At 49.8% G+C, this 18,861-nt stretch overlaps 1 protein-coding gene across 1 annotated transcript; it reads right to left on the bottom strand.

The window, feature by feature from the left end:
• Positions 1 to 517: 517 nt before the first annotated feature.
• Positions 518 to 3,874, bottom strand: LOC103633284 (uncharacterized). Its single transcript, XM_008654991.4, has 2 exons — positions 2,319 to 3,874; positions 518 to 1,534 (listed from the first exon to the last, which is right to left on the bottom strand). The coding sequence occupies exon 1, from the start codon at positions 3,487 to 3,489 to the stop codon at positions 2,323 to 2,325; it is 1,167 nt and encodes a 388-aa protein (XP_008653213.1). The 5' UTR covers positions 3,490 to 3,874; the 3' UTR covers positions 518 to 1,534; positions 2,319 to 2,322.
• Between the last annotated feature and the right edge of the window lie 14,987 nt (positions 3,875 to 18,861).

Raw genomic sequence — 18,861 nt, 5'->3', positions numbered from 1 at the left:
TCATTTTGTACTATAGTGTCGAAGCAAAAAAAAAATTCTTCTTGCTGCTCATATCCTGCTCCCCACTCTCTAACCTCTCAAGAATCACTTCACGCATAATTTACTAAATGATTTTCTTCAAATAGATTCACTTCTACTTCAGAATCATTTGAAATCACTCTAATAGAGAATTAACTATCGGAGAGCTAGAGAATGTGGAGCTCTGCCAAACGAGGACTTATACTTTGGGGGTGTTTGGTTACACCCCGCTAAAATTTAGTCACTGTCCCATCGAATGTTTGAACCTCCGTTCCGGGTATTAAATGTAGTCGGATTATAAAACTAATTTGTCAGCCGAAGATTAAAAGACGAGACGAATCTAGTCCAGTTGGTTGGGTCTATATTTCATACTCCTATTTAAAAGTCAAACGTTTGATATGACCCAGGCTAAACTTTAGCAGGAGCAACCAAACACCCCCTTGGCGCCGATTTCCTTTCCCTTCTCTGTCATTATGTGCGTATCACCGTGTCAGCAAAAAAAAAATGAAAAAAATAGTATGTCCAGAATAAATAGTGCTTGGTACAGGCGATACTGTTTCTACTACAACGAAATGCATGTCAACTTGTCAAGTTAGCACTACTGAAACGGAAACGTGAGAGGCTGCAGAGTCCTAGCCTGTTTGACATCAGTGTAACTGCCGATGAAGTGTCACTGTGTCAGACTTCAGACTGGAGCCAGCCAAGGCACAGGCACGCACGAAGAATTGAAGTCAGATGCGGTCATACTGCACGTACATGACAAGCGATACAGTTGCTAGTACTGTCTGATGTTTTTGGTACTGCACCTGCACTGATATATGGAGCAGTGCACTGCAGGCTCGGTTGCGTGCGTTGTCTCCGAGATCCGGTGACCAGTGAGGTACGCAGATCCTGCTCCAGGCAGGTACAATACTCGTTGAACATTTGCTTTGTTGAAAAATATACATCACTATCTCATTTCAGGATGAAGGTCACCGTTGGATTTTGATTGGATGCACCAGATTGCTCAATCCACATTTGTTACATGAACCATCCGAATAGCAAATAACGAGTAACAGTAATTGAGGCACGTATTAGCACAGCGAAGTGCAATAATGGCTCCATTGAAAAACACTAGCATGGTACGCCGGGGAAACATGAAGTTCAGAGAGATGCCGAGCACCAAATAAACATTCCAGCCTTCCAGGATAGGATGCAACGTTGCAACAGCACTCTGGCAGATGCGGATGCAGAATCACATCGAAATATTGGTACGACGACAAAATAAGGGCGGGCATGTTTGGATGGCGGCACGGGAAAGCTGCCTAAGCCAGCAGGCGGTCCAGGCCAGGGCTGCATCCAAACATGTCCTAAAAGACTGAAAAACAGATCATCCAACTGCTCATCAGTCCTCAAGTCCTTTTACTCCTTAGTGACCCTGCCCTGGAAGTAGTTCATACATGAATCCTTTGCTTCCTTTCCAAACCACCAGATTGAAGTCAATAGCCAGCATAGTTCATTCACGTTGTGAAGCCACCTTCACAACAGTATCAATTATGAGAACATTAACGAACAAAGTTCACGATACTACGATCATCAGGAGGGAAGAGGGGGGGGGGGGGGGGGGTCAAAGAAAAAGTTCTTTCTAGATGGAAAATACCACAATGAGAATATGAGATGCTCCAGTTCCAAATACATTGAAGTCCAGTTCAAAGAAAGTTTATTCCATCCGTACAGTTAGCAAACTACTAAGAGAACTAATACGTACTTATTGGTAATACTAAAAGCGTAACAAAACACCAGCAAGAACCAAACAAGTGTGAGACATCATTAGCAATGCAATTCGTGATTACAACCAAGGACACTAGCACTGCAACTGCAGTTCAGCCTGCTATTCTCTATGCTTTAGCTGGTAGTTTATTAGCATAGACAACTAGACAAGAACACCAACGCAACCGCACCCTTATGCGCTTAAATTTCAGTGGCATGTGGCAAAGCGGAGTAATCTGACTACAAGATCCTACAGAAAACTTATTTTTTCACGCATTCCCAACTGTACTCTAAACTATAGGGCACTAGGCCACTAGTGAATTGAAGTGTAGAACAAGCACTTATCAATATTGCAAAGTCCAGAACAAAACATGATTAGTACTCTTATTTCGCATTCCACTCAAACCAAAAGACATTTACCAAATTACCAAACGTTGGATTGCCAGATAAGCAAGTTTCCATACCAAACCGGGCTCTGCATCACATGAGCAACCGCCCATTGTCTGCAAAACATATATAAGAGGTACGGAAAAATTGGATAGCAAGTTTACCATTTCATATGCTTGGTAGGGACAATGACGGTGGAAAACCAGTGTACAGTTTGGCGTATAGAAGATTCCTGATGCCACAAATTTTCTCAACCTGCATAGACTCGAACTCAACAGAGAAGTATCCTATATCAGCGCCAGGAGTAGAAGGCTCCAGGTGCAAATTCCATGGAATCCCACGAAGGAGTAAGTGCTTATCCGTTGCATCTGCAAAGCTGAAAATATATTGGGACGGCAACCTGACTCTCCTCTTAACCTGCCAAAGGTTGTTGCCTTCTTCGCGGATTACCCGAACAGCATGAACCAGGTAAGATGCAGCAGAAATCATGCTGTTGTGGAGAGTGAACATTCTGAATCTGCCTTCCGCTGCCTCCACAACGACAGAATCTTGCTGGCCGTAACCAGACGGGATATCGAAAGAGGAGAACACCATGGAACGCGTGTCGAGCCCAAGGAGTTTGTTACTCCCAGTCACCTTCCAGTAGCAGCTGCCGAAACCGTAGGAGGACCACGAAAATTTGCAAGAGGGAGGCACGCTGACATCCACGGTCAGACTTCCCCATCGCCCGGTGTCCGAAGAGAAGACGAAGGCGACCAGCTGTCCAGGTTTGCGCTCTGCCACGCAGACCACCCTCAGCGACGTCTCCGGCTCCTCGTTACTGGCGGGAACGAGGAACGGCTCCAGACGGCGGCAGCGCTGAGCGGCTGGGTGTCCGGGGATACGGGGCAGAAAGAGGTATCGCCGGGACACAGGGTCGCACACCGCAAAGTCGCCGCCCATGGTCTCGCTCTCCAGGAGGACGCGGCCGTCGCGGGCGTCGATCGGGATCCAGCGGCCGGCGCAGGGGACGAAGGAGAAGGAGAGGTCTGCGGCCCTCTGCAGAGCTCGCGCATAGGGCGCGGAGGGGTGGGGCGGCTCCGCCGGGTGGACTGATGAGAAGAGCAGTAAGCCGAGGAGGGGCGCCGGGTGGACGGAGCGGAGGCGGCGCAGGAAGGTGCTGTCGGCGACGACGCGGCGGAAGGAGGCGCAGGTGGTGGCGGCGCGCCCTACATCGGCGAGGGTGGGCAGGCGGAGGAAAATATCGGCGAGGAGGTCATCGTTGAGGCGCAAAAGCGGGGACGGCGGCACCAGGACGTTGTTACGCTTGGCGCCGGGCAGTTCCGGCGAGGCCATCCCGTATTGGCGTCGCCGGCGTCCCGTGGGCCGTGGCCCACTGGCCCTGTGGGCGGGCGTGGGTAGGTGGGAGTGGGATGGAGAATTGTCAAATACCAGCTCTTGGATACAGTACAGCCAGTAGCAGCTCTTGCACCTTGAATGGCTCCGGACTCCGGATACGAAGTTGAACGCACCTTGAATGGCTTCGGATTGGAAGTATTCTTCTTCTCTTTGCAGGACAGCTTCGTCACAATGGCAAGAAGAGGGAATGGTCGCCAAGACGAAGAGGACGACAGTGATGCCAAGGACCGGGCAAAGGTGATTAAAGCATCTTCGGTGGATGGCAAGGACCGAGCGAAGCTCACGAACGTTGGAAAGATATCAATGTCATGACTGCTTCGGAAGACATGTATAGTTGTCTGTAAAAATGACCAAAATACCATACATGAAATTTATATACAATAGAGCTAACCACATTCATTCATGTATCCTAGTACGATGTTCCAGTATTAGTTTACCAAACACTAGAATATCGAGGGAAGGTGAATTCCTGGTGGCTAACCACGACTCGGATTAATACAACAAACTAGTATGTATTGATGGAATAACATTCTCTGCAGCACTGACCCACACCGTCACCCTTGCGGCACTGCTTCGATGATGAATGACACGCGTCCAAAATCAACACCTAATGATGTTGGGTAATCGAGCCATTGATGACACGGCTAATCGAGCCGGTCGTTCCTTGAGGCAGAGGTCTGGACGAGCAGCTTTGAGATGTAGAGATAGATACGTGTCATTCATCAAAGTGGTGCCGCACAGGTGACGGCGTGCGTCAGGGCTACAGAGAATTTTATTCCTGTTGATAGGAAAGGAAGAGCGAGTTAGAGACGATAGATAGAAAAGGAAGAGGAACAACAACATACCTTACTCTTAATCGTCTACTTGCAAACTAAGTTCAAACATAACCAAAATGACGTACTCATTGTTACGTGATGTAAGCGATTATTACTGTAATAGTCGCATGGACCGAATGGTCATGGGACATGTCCCTTCACACATTCTCCACTTTCGTCGCATGTACCTTTTCACTTGTATATATATGAGAATGCAATAAAGAAAGTGCTCTCGGTTCCCATTTTCACTTTCACCAGTTTTACTTTCTCACACGTCATCAGCACTTGCTTTCACAAAAAGAGCAAAGGCCAGAGAAGACAACCGAAGGCAAGAAAGTTCTCCATCGAAGCAAAACAACACTCGGGTACGCGATGATCTACAAAGATCTTTTTGTTGCCCATCTTACCTTCATCCTTCGGTTTTTGAACGGTGGCCATCGTCACCAGCGAGGTGCTGACCTTGTCGCACGTCGCCTTCTACGTGCTGCGCATCGACATGGACGTCGCCATGCCAAGAAGCGCCGCAAGAAGGATGCCCGGGCCACACTTGACCCTGAGCGAGTCCGCCGGATCGGTGGTGATCCTGGCGCTGGACCCAGCAACGTTGCGACGCCTGCTGCACCGCCGCAGTAACCGCCAGCGCCACGTCAAGACCGATGGGTGCGTCCTCCATCGCCTTTGCCGGAGTGGGTTGCAGAGCGGTTACGTGAGTCCGAGACCCAACAGCCACTCCATTCGATGCGGTACTGGTACCGCCCCCTCCATGGATGGGGGTCGTGCCCTGCTCGCCAACCACGGGATTTTCCACCGGATGCAGACACCTCCGCTACCGCTGTTCGATCGAGCGGACTGCTCATTCAAGTTGCCTCTCCAGCGGACACGGCTGACTGCGCGGAAGTCAACCGGCCCCTCGCGGTCGCCCCGTCGGCCAGATCGCATCAATGTCGGCTGCGACCGTTGCCGTCGATGACACCTCTTCCTCCTCCGACGCTGAGAGGGATCGCCTTAGTCCTTGGCGACGGGGTGCAGCAGCGGCTGCCTACTCCGACTCCCAATGTCGGCCCATCGGGAACGGCCTCACCGCCGACGCTCTTGAGCCCGAGTGCCAATAGGGTGGTCTGTCGGCTGGCGCACCACCTTTCCCCACGGCCGCGCGCGTCGGGGTTGTGGTCTGCGATAGCAAGACCGTCCAACGACGACATTCACGAACGCTCGCGCTCACCGCCTCACCGTCTCTCTTGATGCGCGGCCTCGGCGGGCACCTTGGCGTCGCGCGGCCTCGACAAGGTGCTATGTGCGGCCTCGGCCTCGCCCGACACCCACGAGGACGGCCTGGGCGGCACGGGCTCGCCCCCACCACCGGCATGGCCGGTGCGGGCTTGGCTCCCGGCCTGCGCGGATCGGCCTCACCCAGCGCCCTGAGAGGACGACACGGCCTCGGCACCCATCCCTGGCATGGCCGGTGCGGGCTCGCCCCCCTGGCAAGGACGGCGCGGCACCGGCACCTAGTGCGGCCGATGCGGCCCTTGGCGGCTTGCCCCTGGGCAAAGATGGCTGATGGGCAGTTAGGGTTTTCACCCTAACTGCCACCCCTTAAAGAGGTCGCGCACACCCATGTTTGGGCCGGCCAGCTTGCCCATGTCGCCACACCTACCTAGGCCTAGTTAGCTATTTTTATTTTTATTTTAGCTATTTTAGTTTCCTAAATTCTAAAAAATTTAGATTGCTTTCATTACAGATGTTTAGAAATTTAAGACTTAGTTCTTAAACCTCTCAGTAGCAGCTTGCGTCAGAAATTTTTCCAAAGTTTTAGTACTTGGAAAGGATGTCAATAAATATTTTCTTTAAATATAATATTTATTGCCATGTGTTCTATTTTGCATTCCTTAAAAATGCAAACTCAAAAAAATAATATTCATCTCAATTATACCCATAGTGGTTTAATACGAGCAGAATTAATTTTTCATAGAACATATAGAATAATTAATATTCATCTCAATTAAGTAATTCAAAACTTAATACGAGCAAGAATATTTATTTATTCAATTCCATACGCAATTGATGCTACCCATATATTCATCTTATTAAGTTACTACTAGTACTTAATTTCATCTGAATATTTTATAATTAGATATACTACATCATTAACATCATAATGAAATTTTCGATCTCTTGCATCACTTTGCAATTGAGACCTTAAACTATCATTCATCTATGCAATATCGCATTATATTGCACATTATTCATCTCAATTTGGTTTTTCTCTTAAATCTAATACGACCAAGAATACATATATGTTGTGAACACCACATATATTACAACACACTGAAAGTTGCCTAGAGGGGCGGTGAATAGGCAAGTTAAAACTTTTTCAACAAAAACTAGAAACAAATTGGGTAAAGCCAGTTAACTTTGGAAATGAGATGTTCTAAATGATCCACAGGGTTCAAAGTAGTAGATTTGAGAAGGGCACTTCTCAAGATCCACACACCAAAAAGATATGAACAAATCTGCCACAGAAGGGTGAGAGAATGAAGAACACAAACAAACACAATTAGCAAGAACACAAGAGACACAAGATTTATCCTGAGGTTCGGTCACACCACAAAAGGTGTCCTACTTCCTCGTTGAGGCGCCCACAAAGAACCAGGTCTCTTTCAACCCTAATCCTCCCTTCGCCGACCACAAAGGTCAAGCCCACACACTAATATTTGCTCAAACGAGCGGGTAATACAAACTTTCTTGTGGTCTTCCACAAGATTTGGAGACTCACAAGAGACACCTAGTCGTCTAGGAGCTAGAAGCTCCAAGAGTAATGAATCCACAAAGAACTCGACGTAGTACCAAAGCTCGAATGAAGAAGAGCAAGAGAGATTTGGAGATGAAGCACAAAAACCGCAGCTCTCAAACTCACTCAAAGATTTCTCTCCAAAGATTTAAAATGCGAGAGGCAAGAGATATGTGTGAGAGAGTGGGAGGTGTTCTTCAAGTTAGAAATGGAGTTTGGGTCGTGCTCTAGTGTGGGGAGAGAGGTAGGAGTGAGTATATATAGGTGGGGCTTCAAAACTAGTCGTTGGACTGATTTTGGCTGTGGAGGACCGGTTCAACCGCCTAGGGCAGACTGACAGTCAGTCTGCCAGTCAGACTGGTAGATTGCAGGTCAGACTGCAAAAACAGGTCCTGACACTGGTTGAACCGCCCCTAGGGCCGGTTCAACCGCCTGGGGGTCAGACTAGCAGTCAGCCTGCCTGTCAGGAGGTCAGACCGGTCAGGTGACCCTGACACCGGTTGAACCTCTCTGGACCCCGATTGAACTTGCCCTGGACCCTGGTTGAGCCTGCCTAGACCCCGGTTGAACTTGCCTGGACCCCAGTTGAAGTTGAAGTTCAGCTGGAGTTGAGAAAGCTCAAGTCAGCTGAAGTTCAGCTCAGCTGCAGCTGAAGAAGCTCAGCTGCTTTTCAACAAGAACACTCTAGGTTTCTCAAACCTAACCATGGTCAACCATAGAGTTTTAAAGAGATTTTTGGTTTTCAAAAAATAGCTTTTGAATATAGAGACTTGAGCCTTGGCAAACACCAACCTTCTTTTTGGATCCCCCTTTATAGTACGACAATTCCTATACTCAAATTAAATAAAATTAATTAAGTAAATTCCTTGAGTCATTTGTGTCTCATGTGTGATTTCTCCATGGCGTTGCTTCATAAGGATCACAAACATCTCTGTCTCACCTTTTGAAGCAAACACAAATCAAACCCTGTGACTTGTACCATATCACCATATATGAGTTCAAATCATGGCTTCAAGTCACCTTACTGATGCATCAACATGTTGTAACTCTTCATAGCTGATTAGTTTATCGACTTAGTGCAAGTACTCTCTTCTTCACCTTAGCCATGGTACCTTGGTCTACAAGCCGTCGCTTGGCCTTCACCTTCGCTTAGTTCCTCGAAGCCCTTTCCTTGCTATCTTCACCCTATCAAGCCATTCTTGAGTCACATCATTTTGAGCATCCATTGAGAGAATCATTACTTCAATATTGTGAACCTTGCTTGAATGTCTTCTAGATATAATTATTAAGATTAATCAAGCTCTAGTTTGATTCTCATAGAAGCATATATGGACTGATAGTAATATGATCAAGCCAATTCACGATTCCTCATATCTTATTCACTTTGGCTTGACCAATCCTCTTAATCACTTCATCCTCTGTTCTAATCATATGTATGTAGTGATTTCTCAGGTCTTGTCCATATATTCAAACCAAATAGAGATCATATTATATCCATTTGTATTGTCTCACTGGTTATTTAATCTTGTGTTGAATCTTTGTTCACTGATCATTATACACTATTCAAGTATGTTAATCATACTGAATTTCCTGTTCAACACTTAGCAAACTTGTTAGACCTTTAAATGTGTTGTTATCCAAATCACCAAAACTCACAAAAGGGATGAATGCACTTTCAATCTCCCCCTTTTTGGTGATTGATGACAACACATTTAAAGCTTACATAAGATTTGATAAATAAGATTTTGAATCCTATGATATTGTTTCCTCCCCCTAAATATGTGCATTTCAGAAAATACTAATTTTGTACTCAAATGCCAAAAGCACATATTTGGGTCAAAGTATGAAGACAACTTATATCATACTATTTATAGGGTGCAGTGTGTCATAAAATAAACGTGATGCTCATGACATAGTATGCACTCATCAACTTTCTACATCTTATGTTTTTCTTATGACTTCCCCTTTTGTTAATTATTTCTCCCCTTTTTAAAGTCTTCTAACACTTAGTTACATAAGACTAAAGGTAAGCTTTAATGCAAAATTTCTCCCCCTTTGTCATAAATCTCCAAAAAGGATACAAAGAATATAAAGGGTAGAAATTATGATTAAGCAAGATGGGAACACACTATTATGAAAAGGGTCCTTAGATGGCACAAAGGTAATGGAGAAGTGACATGAAGTGATGTACCTTTGCATTTTACCTTTTCAAGGGGAGTTCCAAACTTGTGTTGGATTTACAATTCATTTGCAAGCTCTTGTTGGTATAGTTGTGACATAGGTCCAAGATATTAAATGAATATTATCTTACTAATTGAAAGATAAATCTTGATACCTGGAGTCTAGATGTCACCTAGCATTTTCTTATCATAACAAGAGGCAACATGAAAATTACACAAGTATGGATTATACATCTAGTGATCGTGTACGAAAATATCAATTGAAAAACACCAATTGATACAATTTGATAGATAAACATATCACTAATTTCATATAACATTAAGTTCTCCTCAAGTTTTATTGCACAGATATTTATGTATTCAATTGATACCTATCGAGAGTACTTATTTGCAATTTAAAGTACCATTGGCATAAAAAGAGTATCAATTGAATATAATCATACAACATAAGAAACATGTGCACTATTTAATCAATTAAGTTCTAGACAGGAGAATTTATAAGCTATGCTACTTTAGACATTTGCAATCCAAAAGGATGTGATACATATTTACCAATTTTAGATGACGTTGGAGTAGCATATAAAAGAGAAACTCATTCTCTTATGAAATGTATAAAAGATACATTTATTGGAGCAAAGAATCTTTGATACCCATCAAATTTTGCAGTGGAAGCGATTGTCTTTGCCTTAAGGTTCCTTTCGAATTTGAGACTACACACATAATAGACATGAATATGAAGTTAGTCTCAAAGATTCAAATTATAGACCATTCTCCCCCTAAATGTGTGCATACAAGTGATGAATACTTGTTTTACCTTATGCACTTGGACTTGTGAGGCCAGGGGAATAAGTTCTACAATTTGAACCTTGGTACAAACAAAGTATGAAAATGTGAAATTGTACCAATTGAAGGAATTATTCATACTCAAAAAGTATACTAATAGACATGATATGCAATATTTTAAGCCAAGATTCTTGAGAAGTTAGCATGTTTGACTCATACCTCACTAAGATGACTTAAGACTAACTTATGACATCACCATAAGAGGTATTAATCAAATATCTAGAGATTCTTTAATCGTCACCACAAGTGCAACCTTATGATGTGACTTAAGATATTGCATATACATGCATACACTAGCATGTAAGAGCCTATATACACAAATGTAATACAATAGTTCATGGAGTGACACACCTTTGTTCTACGCCACATGGTCTCCATTATAATCATGAATTTCCATCTTAGCTTTTGATAGGCTTGACATTTCAAAGAGAAACTTATCCTCTTCAAACGATTAGGAGAAACTCATTTTCTTGATAGGTTCAAGAGAAACTCATTTTCATTTCTATGGAACCATTCATCCTCATTTAATGTTCTCCAAGGTGTGAGACTACACAACATGAACTTGAAAGAAATCATTAGTTTCACAGGATATAGGCTAAACTCTCCCTCAATTTGTGCATGTAAGAGTACACAAAGTACACTTATGCACATCAACAATACGAGGTTAAAGGAGAAGTTTGCACTATATCTTGGTTTAACATAACATGCTTTAAATAGATGATGAAAATTATACCAATTAAAAGTTTAAGAACTAAAAGTATATCAATTGAAATCTTGAAGGGTAAAGCATGCTAATATGAATCTCAAACCTCATAATGAAGGATATCATATAAATATGTCACTACATCTTCATTATTTGGTTGACAAAAAAATATAACTCCCTTCTTGAATCACTGTGATCTCTTTTCTCTTTACGATTTCATCCAACCAAGTAATCATGAACTTCTTTCATCTTTTCTTGATTCGATCATACTTGATATGAGATCAATTGAAACTCAATGATTGAAACAACCAAGACTCTTATATTTGTAGATTTTGAATTCATCTTCAAAGAACTTGGGAGGACCTTGTTGAAACACTTAGAAAAGAGAGCATTAGAAACATGTCAGTGTTTTGGACCTGGGGGGCCCTTAGCCAGATCGACTAGTGAATTTTAGTGCCGCGTGCCCCTGTCTAGATGGGTTGATGCAAGATGGAACACAAGCGATGGGATGAGGCTTATATTATCCTGCACTAGGGGGCGCTTGCAGTAGGGGTTACAAGCGTTGCGGGAGAGCGAGAGCGAGAGCGAGAGAGAGAGAGAGAAGGAGAGTAGGAGAGGGTTTGGCCTTGAGGCGGGCCGTCTGGGGCTGCCTATACCGCGTCTCTCCTACTCTGCCTGCCTCCGCTCGTCTGCCCGTGCGTCTGTGTGTTCGTATGCTGCACGTTCATCCCTTTCTCTCCCGTTTTTCCCCTCTTCATTCCCGTGGGGCCCTGGACATCCCTTTTATAGATGCAAGGAGATGCCCAGCTGTACAATGGGGGTGTAACTTGGAGCTAACGTGGCTGGCAGGGAAGTGCCCTGAGCCCTGTACAGATAATAACGTGGCCATTGGGGGAGCGCCTTGAGCCCTGTAGATGTACCGACGTGGCCGTCGGAGGAGTGCCTTGAGCCCTGTAGGTGTACCAACGTGGCCGTCGGAGAAACGCCTTGAGCCCTGTAGACGCATATCTGGCGGTGCGGCATGGACCTTGCTGACGTTTCCTTGCTTCCGTAGGGGGTTTGAGAGCACCCGACGTCATGGGTGCACGCGGGGAGCCATCATTACCTGTTACCGGAGTAACTTAGATGGGACACTGGTCTTGTTCCTTCATAGCCTGAGGCGGCTAGCTAAGGGTAGGGCAATGATGGATCCCCCGTAGAGTAGCTGATACGAGGCCGAGGTCGGGCGAGGCGGCGACTCCTCCGAGGCTGAGGCTGAGGCCGAGGCCCAGGGTCGGGCGAGGCGGAGACCTTCTCCCGAGGCCGAGGTTGAGGCCGAGGCCCAGGGTCGGGCGAGGCGGAGACCTTCTCCCGAGGCCGAAGCTGAGGCCGAGGTCGGGGTCGGGCGAGGCGGAGCTCCCTGTTGCGCCCGAGGCCGAACTCGAGGGAGGTCGTGACTTGCCGTTGTCAGCCTTTCCTTGGTTGCTGGCGCAGTTGCCGGAGCGGGGGTGAACAGCACTGTTTTCCTGTCAGAACGGTCAGTAAAGGGGGCGAAGTGACTGCGGTCACTTCGACCTTGTCGACTGAGGCACGCGTGTCAGGATAAGGTGTCAGGCGATCCCTGCATTAAATGCGCATGCGATACGGTCGGTTGGTAAGGCGATTCGGACGAGGTCGCTGCACGACAAAGTCTGCCCGAGATGGGCTTCGGGCGAGCCGAGGGTGTGCCTGCTGACTGAGGGGACCCTCGGGTGAAGTGTGAATTCGTCCGGGACTACTGTCCTGGCCTGAGGCTGGGCTCGGATGAGGTCGCATCCCGGGGTAGACGAAGCCCGCGCTTTATCGATCGTTTATGGTTTGTTCTGAAGATGTTTTCTAGCCGGATTAAGGAGTATTGGGGGTACCCCTAATTATGGTCCCTGACAGTAGCCCCCGAGCCTCGAAGGGAGTGTAGGTACTCGCTTGGAGGTTCTGCTGGATTTTTGCAAGGGGACCGGCCCTTCTCGGTTATGCTTTGTTCCGGTGGGTGCGCGTGAGCGCACCCGCCGGGTGTAGCCCCCGAGGCCTCGGAGGAGTGGTTTGACTCCTCTGAGGTCTTAATCCTTCTTGTGATGCCTCGGTCAGCCTTGTCGTTCCCTCATGCGGTCCAGCCACAGCCCGGGTGCACGGTCAGGCTCCGGGTTTTCAAGCTGGTTTGTTGACGTGGTCGACGATTTGGCCATAGCCTGGTGCGAGAGCAGCCCCCGAGCCTCTGCACGGAGCGAGAGGACGATCAAGGACCGTCTCGACTTTTATTGTATGCCCCTTCGTCGCCTTTCTGCAAGGAGGAAGGGGGGGAAGCGCCGTGTTACCCCCAGGAGGCACCGAACACGGTGTTTCCGGTGAGCTGCTAACAGGTAATCCGAGTGGACGCCCGAGCCCCGTTCGATAAGGGTTGGCTAGTGGCCCAGAGGCACGCTCCAAAAGTACTTGCAGGTGATTTGCTGGACCCAGACCCATTCGATAGGATCCGAGGGCTCGATGCCTCCCTACGGTGGGATTCCATTACAAATTGTTCCCGCTGGTCTCAGAAATGTCCTAGGGTACCTCGGGAGCGTAGCCCGAGCCTCGCCCATGTAACGGACGTACTCAGGGTCATCCCTAACTCTGCGTGCTCTGGGGCGGCTGTCGAACACTTCTGAGGGGCCAGCCTTCGAACCCCTGATCAGTAAAGGGCTCGGAGCCCGAGTGCTCTGGGGCGGTTGCTTAACCCCGAAGGGCGCAACCTTTGAACCCATGATCAGTAGGAGGGCTCGGGGCCCGTTTCCTTCGCTGGGAAGGATCCTTTTCGCAATATCCCCTTTTCCGGTCCCTGTGGCAAGAGAGAGAGAGGAAAAGAAAAAGGATATAAATTTAAATAATGTGGCACACCTTTTATGATGCGGTCATCATGACGGAGACGAAACGGCGCCCGCTTCGCCTGCCGAAGGTGTCGCTTGTCCTGTAGGTGATTAGACCGTGGCTTCTGCACGCCTGTTGCTGCAATTACTGTCGGCCCGCCTCTGATCAGATCGACCGTCATGCCTATCACCGCGGCGGAGCGACCCGTGATCGTCGCACTTACCAGGCACTGTTGGGTCATGCGCAGGGCTGCCTTGAGTCGCTGCGCCGGTTCCACAGTCGAGAAGGCACAGCATTGGTGCAAGTGACGGTGCGGTTTCCTTGCACGCAGTGACCGGCGCGCCGGTTACATGACATGTGGGCCCGGACCTCCACGCTGGACCACCAAGTGCAACGGAGCCGAAAAGGTGCCCAACCGTGGTGCGGTTGCATGCTTCCCGCGTGGCGGTCCGCCCTTTCGACCGCTGGTTTTGGCAAGGATGGTGGAATGCTTGTAACCGCAGGGCGGTTACATGCTTCGCGTGCGGCGGTTTGCCTCTTTCGCGTTTCGGGTCAGCTCGCATGACGTGTGGGACCCAGCCCCCGTGTCGTGGGGTGGGAACCCTAGAGCACATCGGTGGAGACTTTGCCCGTGACGCTTGGGGGTGCGAGTGAGGAGATCTCCCTTTAAAAAGGGACCAACCCCCGAGGGGGTAGCCATGCCTTCACACTCCTTGCATCCATCACGCCCTTCCACCTTCCGAGCCCCCAGATGGGGCGCACCCGCGTTGCCTTCTTCTTGCTGCTGTTGGAGGAGCGTGACCCCATGGGGGTTGGCGCTCTCCAGTCATCGCTCGGCTTCAAGGATTTTCATCATGCAGCCCGGCTGCATTCCCTCACCAATGGTCATCCGTAGGGATGATCACCAGCCTGGTGGTGGGGAGAAGCAAGCCGAGCTACGGCCTCTGCCTCGCCCTCAGCTTCAAGGATGTTCATCATCCGGGCTGAGGAGGAGGGCGTGCCGAGTGGGGTCCTGCCTCTCGCGTGGGCCAGTGACCCGCTTCTTCCTCCAGCATTGGGGGAGAAGGGCATCCTCCAGCCCTGCGGAGGCGTCCTCCAGCCATGCGGGAGAAGGCAAACTGCTGCTGCCTGGCCAGGGTGCAGCTGTCCGTCCTCCACCCGGGCGATGGTCGTGTCGTGTGCAACCGTGTCTGCTGTCACCGGTGCTGGAGTGTGGGCTGCCGCCATAGGGGAGGCTTCCTTTGCCGAAGCGGTTGCCTCTGCCGACGAGACCATCAGCGCGCGCCTAGATCCGGACCTCCGGCTTTTTGGCTTTAATGGCTTGTCCTTGCCCCTCGGACGGGGGACGGAGACGAGGGCCTTTTCTCAGTAGTGTTTGCCCTGAGGCAATCACTGCTGCTGTCTAGCCGCCCGAGGTGGAGGTCGTTGTCGCTGCTAGCGCAGTGGTCGCCGGCGAACTACTGGGAGCTTGTTGTCTTGCAGCCCCTCCGGTGTGGAGGTAGTTCATTCCCATGGGAATGGAGCTCGAGTCCCACTTGTAATGGTACCCTCTTGAGAGTGAGATGTAATAGCTTTGAGTACTAAGACACCTGTCGTAGGTCGGGACAACCGCCGAGGGCGCTGCCGACGTCTAAGTCTAGGTACCATTGTTACCCCAAGCACATGTGTTTGTTCTTTGTGGCTGCTGAGGCCTGAACATTTGGGTATAAAGTTGTGCTTCTTTCCTCTTGTTTCGAGCATTAGGACTTGTTCGTCGGTAGCAGAATCACTTATCCGAGCGTGAGCCGCCTTTCCTGGAAGGTGACGAGTGAGATATCTGTATCCCGGAGGCGTAGGAGTCCCTCGGCTCAGTCGGCCTTGCCGTTCAAGGTCTCAGTCGCTCGTTTTTGAGACTCCGCTACTAACACAGTCGAGATGCACGAAAGTTGTTTTGGTGGAAAAACTTTTCCGAGGAAAGTTTCGGCGCAGAGGGTGCTCTCCCTTTCCGGACCCCGAGGCGACCGCTCGGGCCGGGACCCTTGCGAAGGGTCTGGCCATGGTCGTCGGGTCTGCTTGGTCCACCCAAGCTAGGGTGTCCGGGCCGAAGAAGAATTGGCACCCCGCTTTGAGACTTAGTTTTTGTCTCCATTCTTCTCCTTGCGTCTGAAGAATGTTGTCCTGCTGTCTGCAGGGTTCGAGACGGCTCTTGACGAGTCCGTCAAGAACTACAAGGCGCAGGCCGAGGCGGCTGGGCGGAAGGAGGCCGAGCGCGTGGCCATGTCCGAGGCTATCTCGGCTTTCTGTCGGGCCTTTGGTCTTGACGACGTCCCCTCGGGTAGCTCCCCCCAGAGTCACCTGCGGGCCTTGGGCGGCCATGTGCGCAGCAGACTCCGCGGGGCGCCGACGAAGAAGAGGCTGCCTTAGCCGAGGTCCAGAGGCTTGACGCGGCTGTCGAGGGCCCAAGCGCGGCGCCGGCCTCCTCCTTCGAGGTGGAGGTCCTTCTGCCCGTGTCGCTGCCCGAGGCCGGGCCGGATTCTGCCGAGGGTGGAAATGACGCCGAGCGTGCTGTTCCTCCCCCTGCCGATGTCTAAGCCTGCAAAAACAGTTTGCTTGAAGTATACGTATGTTTTTTGCGGCCGCCGAGGCCTAAACATTTTAATTGTCGGATTATAAAGCTGTGTTTTCTTTCCTCTTGTTTCGTGCGTTAGGACTTGTTCGGTAGCAGAATCGCTTATCCGAGCGTGAGTTACTTTTCGCGGAAGGTGATGAGTGAGGTATCTGTATCTCGGAGGCGTAGGAGTTCCTTGGCTCGGTCGGCCTTGCCACTTACGTGTTCTCCTGTCGTTTTTAGGATTCTGTTAGCGACGCAGTCGAAAAGGCACGAAAGTCGTTATGGCAGAAAAGTTTTCGAGCGTTAGGACTTGTTCGGTAGCAGAATCGCTTATCCAAGCGTGAGCTACCTTTTCGCGGAAGGTGATGAGTGAGGTATCCGTATCCCAGAGGTGTAGGAGTCCCTCGGCTCGGTCAGCCTTGCCGCTTACGGTCTCTCTTGCTCGTCTTTAGGATTCTGTTATCGATACAGTCGAAATGCACGAAAGACGTTCCGGCGAAAGACTTTTCCGAGGAAAATTTTGACGCAGAGGGGGTTCCCCCCTTCTAGCCCCCGAGGGAGGATCGGGCTTTACCGAGGCAAGGCTGATCCTTCCTTGATGGTTAGACTTTATGCATGTAAAGAAAGCGAGATACATGAACGACTTGAAACATTTTAAGGGTAAAAGCGACGTAGCTGTTCGATGTTCCAAGCGTTGCTGTAGACCTTGCCTTGATCGTTGGCCAGCTTGTATGTCCCGGGCTTCAAAATCTTGGCGATGATGTAGGGTCCTTCCTAGGGAGGGGTAAGCTTGTGGCGCCCTTGGGCGTCTTGTCGCAGCCGAAGTACCAAGTCTCCCACTTGGAAGTCTCGGGGCCGAACCCTTCGGGCGTGGTAGCGTCGTAGGGACTGCCGATACCGCGCCGAGTGTAGTAAGGCCACGTCCCGAGCCTCTTCCAACTGGTCCAATGAATCCTCTCGGCTGGCCTGGTTGCTTCGGTCGTCGTAAGCCTTTGTCCTCGGGGAACCGTATTCCAAGTCAGTGGGTAAGATGGCCTCGGCCCCATAGACTAGGAAAAACGGCGAGAAAATCGTGGCCCGGCTTGGCGTCGTCCTCAGACTCCAAACCACCGAGGGTAGCTCTTTCATCCATCGCTTGCTGAACTTATTGAGGTCGTTGTAGATCCTCGGCTTTAGTCCCTGCAAAATCATACCGTTGGCGCGTTCCACCTGTCCATTCGTCATTGGGTGCGCTACGGCGGCCCAGTCCACACGGATGTGGTGGTCCTCGCAGAAGTCCAGGAACTTTTTCCCAGTGAACTGAGTGCCATTATTAGTGATGATTGAGTTTGGGACCCCAAAGCGATGGATGATATTTGTGAAGAACGCCACCGCCTGCTCGGACCTGATGCTAGTTAAGGGTCGGACCTCGATCCACTTGGAGAATTTGTCGATGGCGACCAGCAGGTGCGTGAAGCCCCCGGGAGCCTTCTGCAAGGGACCAACGAGGTCCAGACCCCACACGGCAAATGGCCAAGCGATAGGTATCGTCTGTAGGGCTTGAGCGGGCAGGTGCGTCTGTCTCGCGTAGAATTGACACCCTCGGCAGGAGCGTACAATCCTAGTGGCGTCGGCCACCGCGGTTGGCCAGTAGAAACCTTGTCGGAAGGCATTTCCCACGAGGGCTCGAGGTGCCGCATGGTGACCACAAGCCCCCGAGTGTATTTCTTGTTACAGCTCTTGTCCCTGGGCGATGGATATGCATCGTTGGAGAATGCCTGAGGGGCTACGGTGGTACAGATCCTTTTCATCACCCAGCAAAACGAACGACTTGGAGCGCCGAGCCAGTCGCCAAGCTTCGGCCTTGTCGAGGGGCAGCCCTCCTCGGAGGAGATATTCCAGGTACGGGGTCTGCCAGCTCGGGACCGGTGTGACCTCATTCCGCTCCCCCTCAACGCGCAGGGCCTCACCCTCGGCGGCCGAGGGTACCTCGGGCTGGGCCGAGGCCTTCTCGGGCTCGGGCGCGTCGTTGATTTTGACGGATGGCTGATATATATCCTTGGAGAAGACATTCGGGGGAACTATCATTCGCCTCGAGGCTATTTTCGCCAGCTCATCTGCGGTTTCGTTGTATCGTCGAGCAATATGGTTGAGCTCCAGCCCGTAGAACTTGTCTTCCAAACGCCGAACTTCGTCGTAGTAGGCCTCCATTTTTTGGTTGCGACAGTGGGAGTACTTCATGACCTGGTCAATGACGAGCTGTGAGTCACCACGAGCGTCGAGGTGCCGAACTCCTAGCTCGACGGCGATGCGCATGCCATTAACCAAGGCCTCGTACTCGGCCACGTTGTTTGACGCCGGGAAATGGAGGCGCAGTACGTAGCGCACATGTTTCCCGAGGGGTGAGATGAAGAGCAAGCCAGCACCTGCTCCTGTTTTCATCAACGTCCCATCGAAGTACATGGTCCAAAGTTCGGGTTGTATTGGGGCCGTCGGCAACTGGGTGTCAGTCCATTCAGCTAGAAAGTCGGCCAAGACTTGGGATTTTATGG

Source organism: Zea mays, chromosome 7 (assembly GCF_902167145.1).
Source record: "Zea mays cultivar B73 chromosome 7, Zm-B73-REFERENCE-NAM-5.0, whole genome shotgun sequence".
In the NCBI taxonomy this organism is placed as follows: domain Eukaryota; kingdom Viridiplantae; phylum Streptophyta; class Magnoliopsida; order Poales; family Poaceae; genus Zea; species Zea mays.
This window is presented reverse-complemented; position numbering and strand designations above follow the sequence as displayed.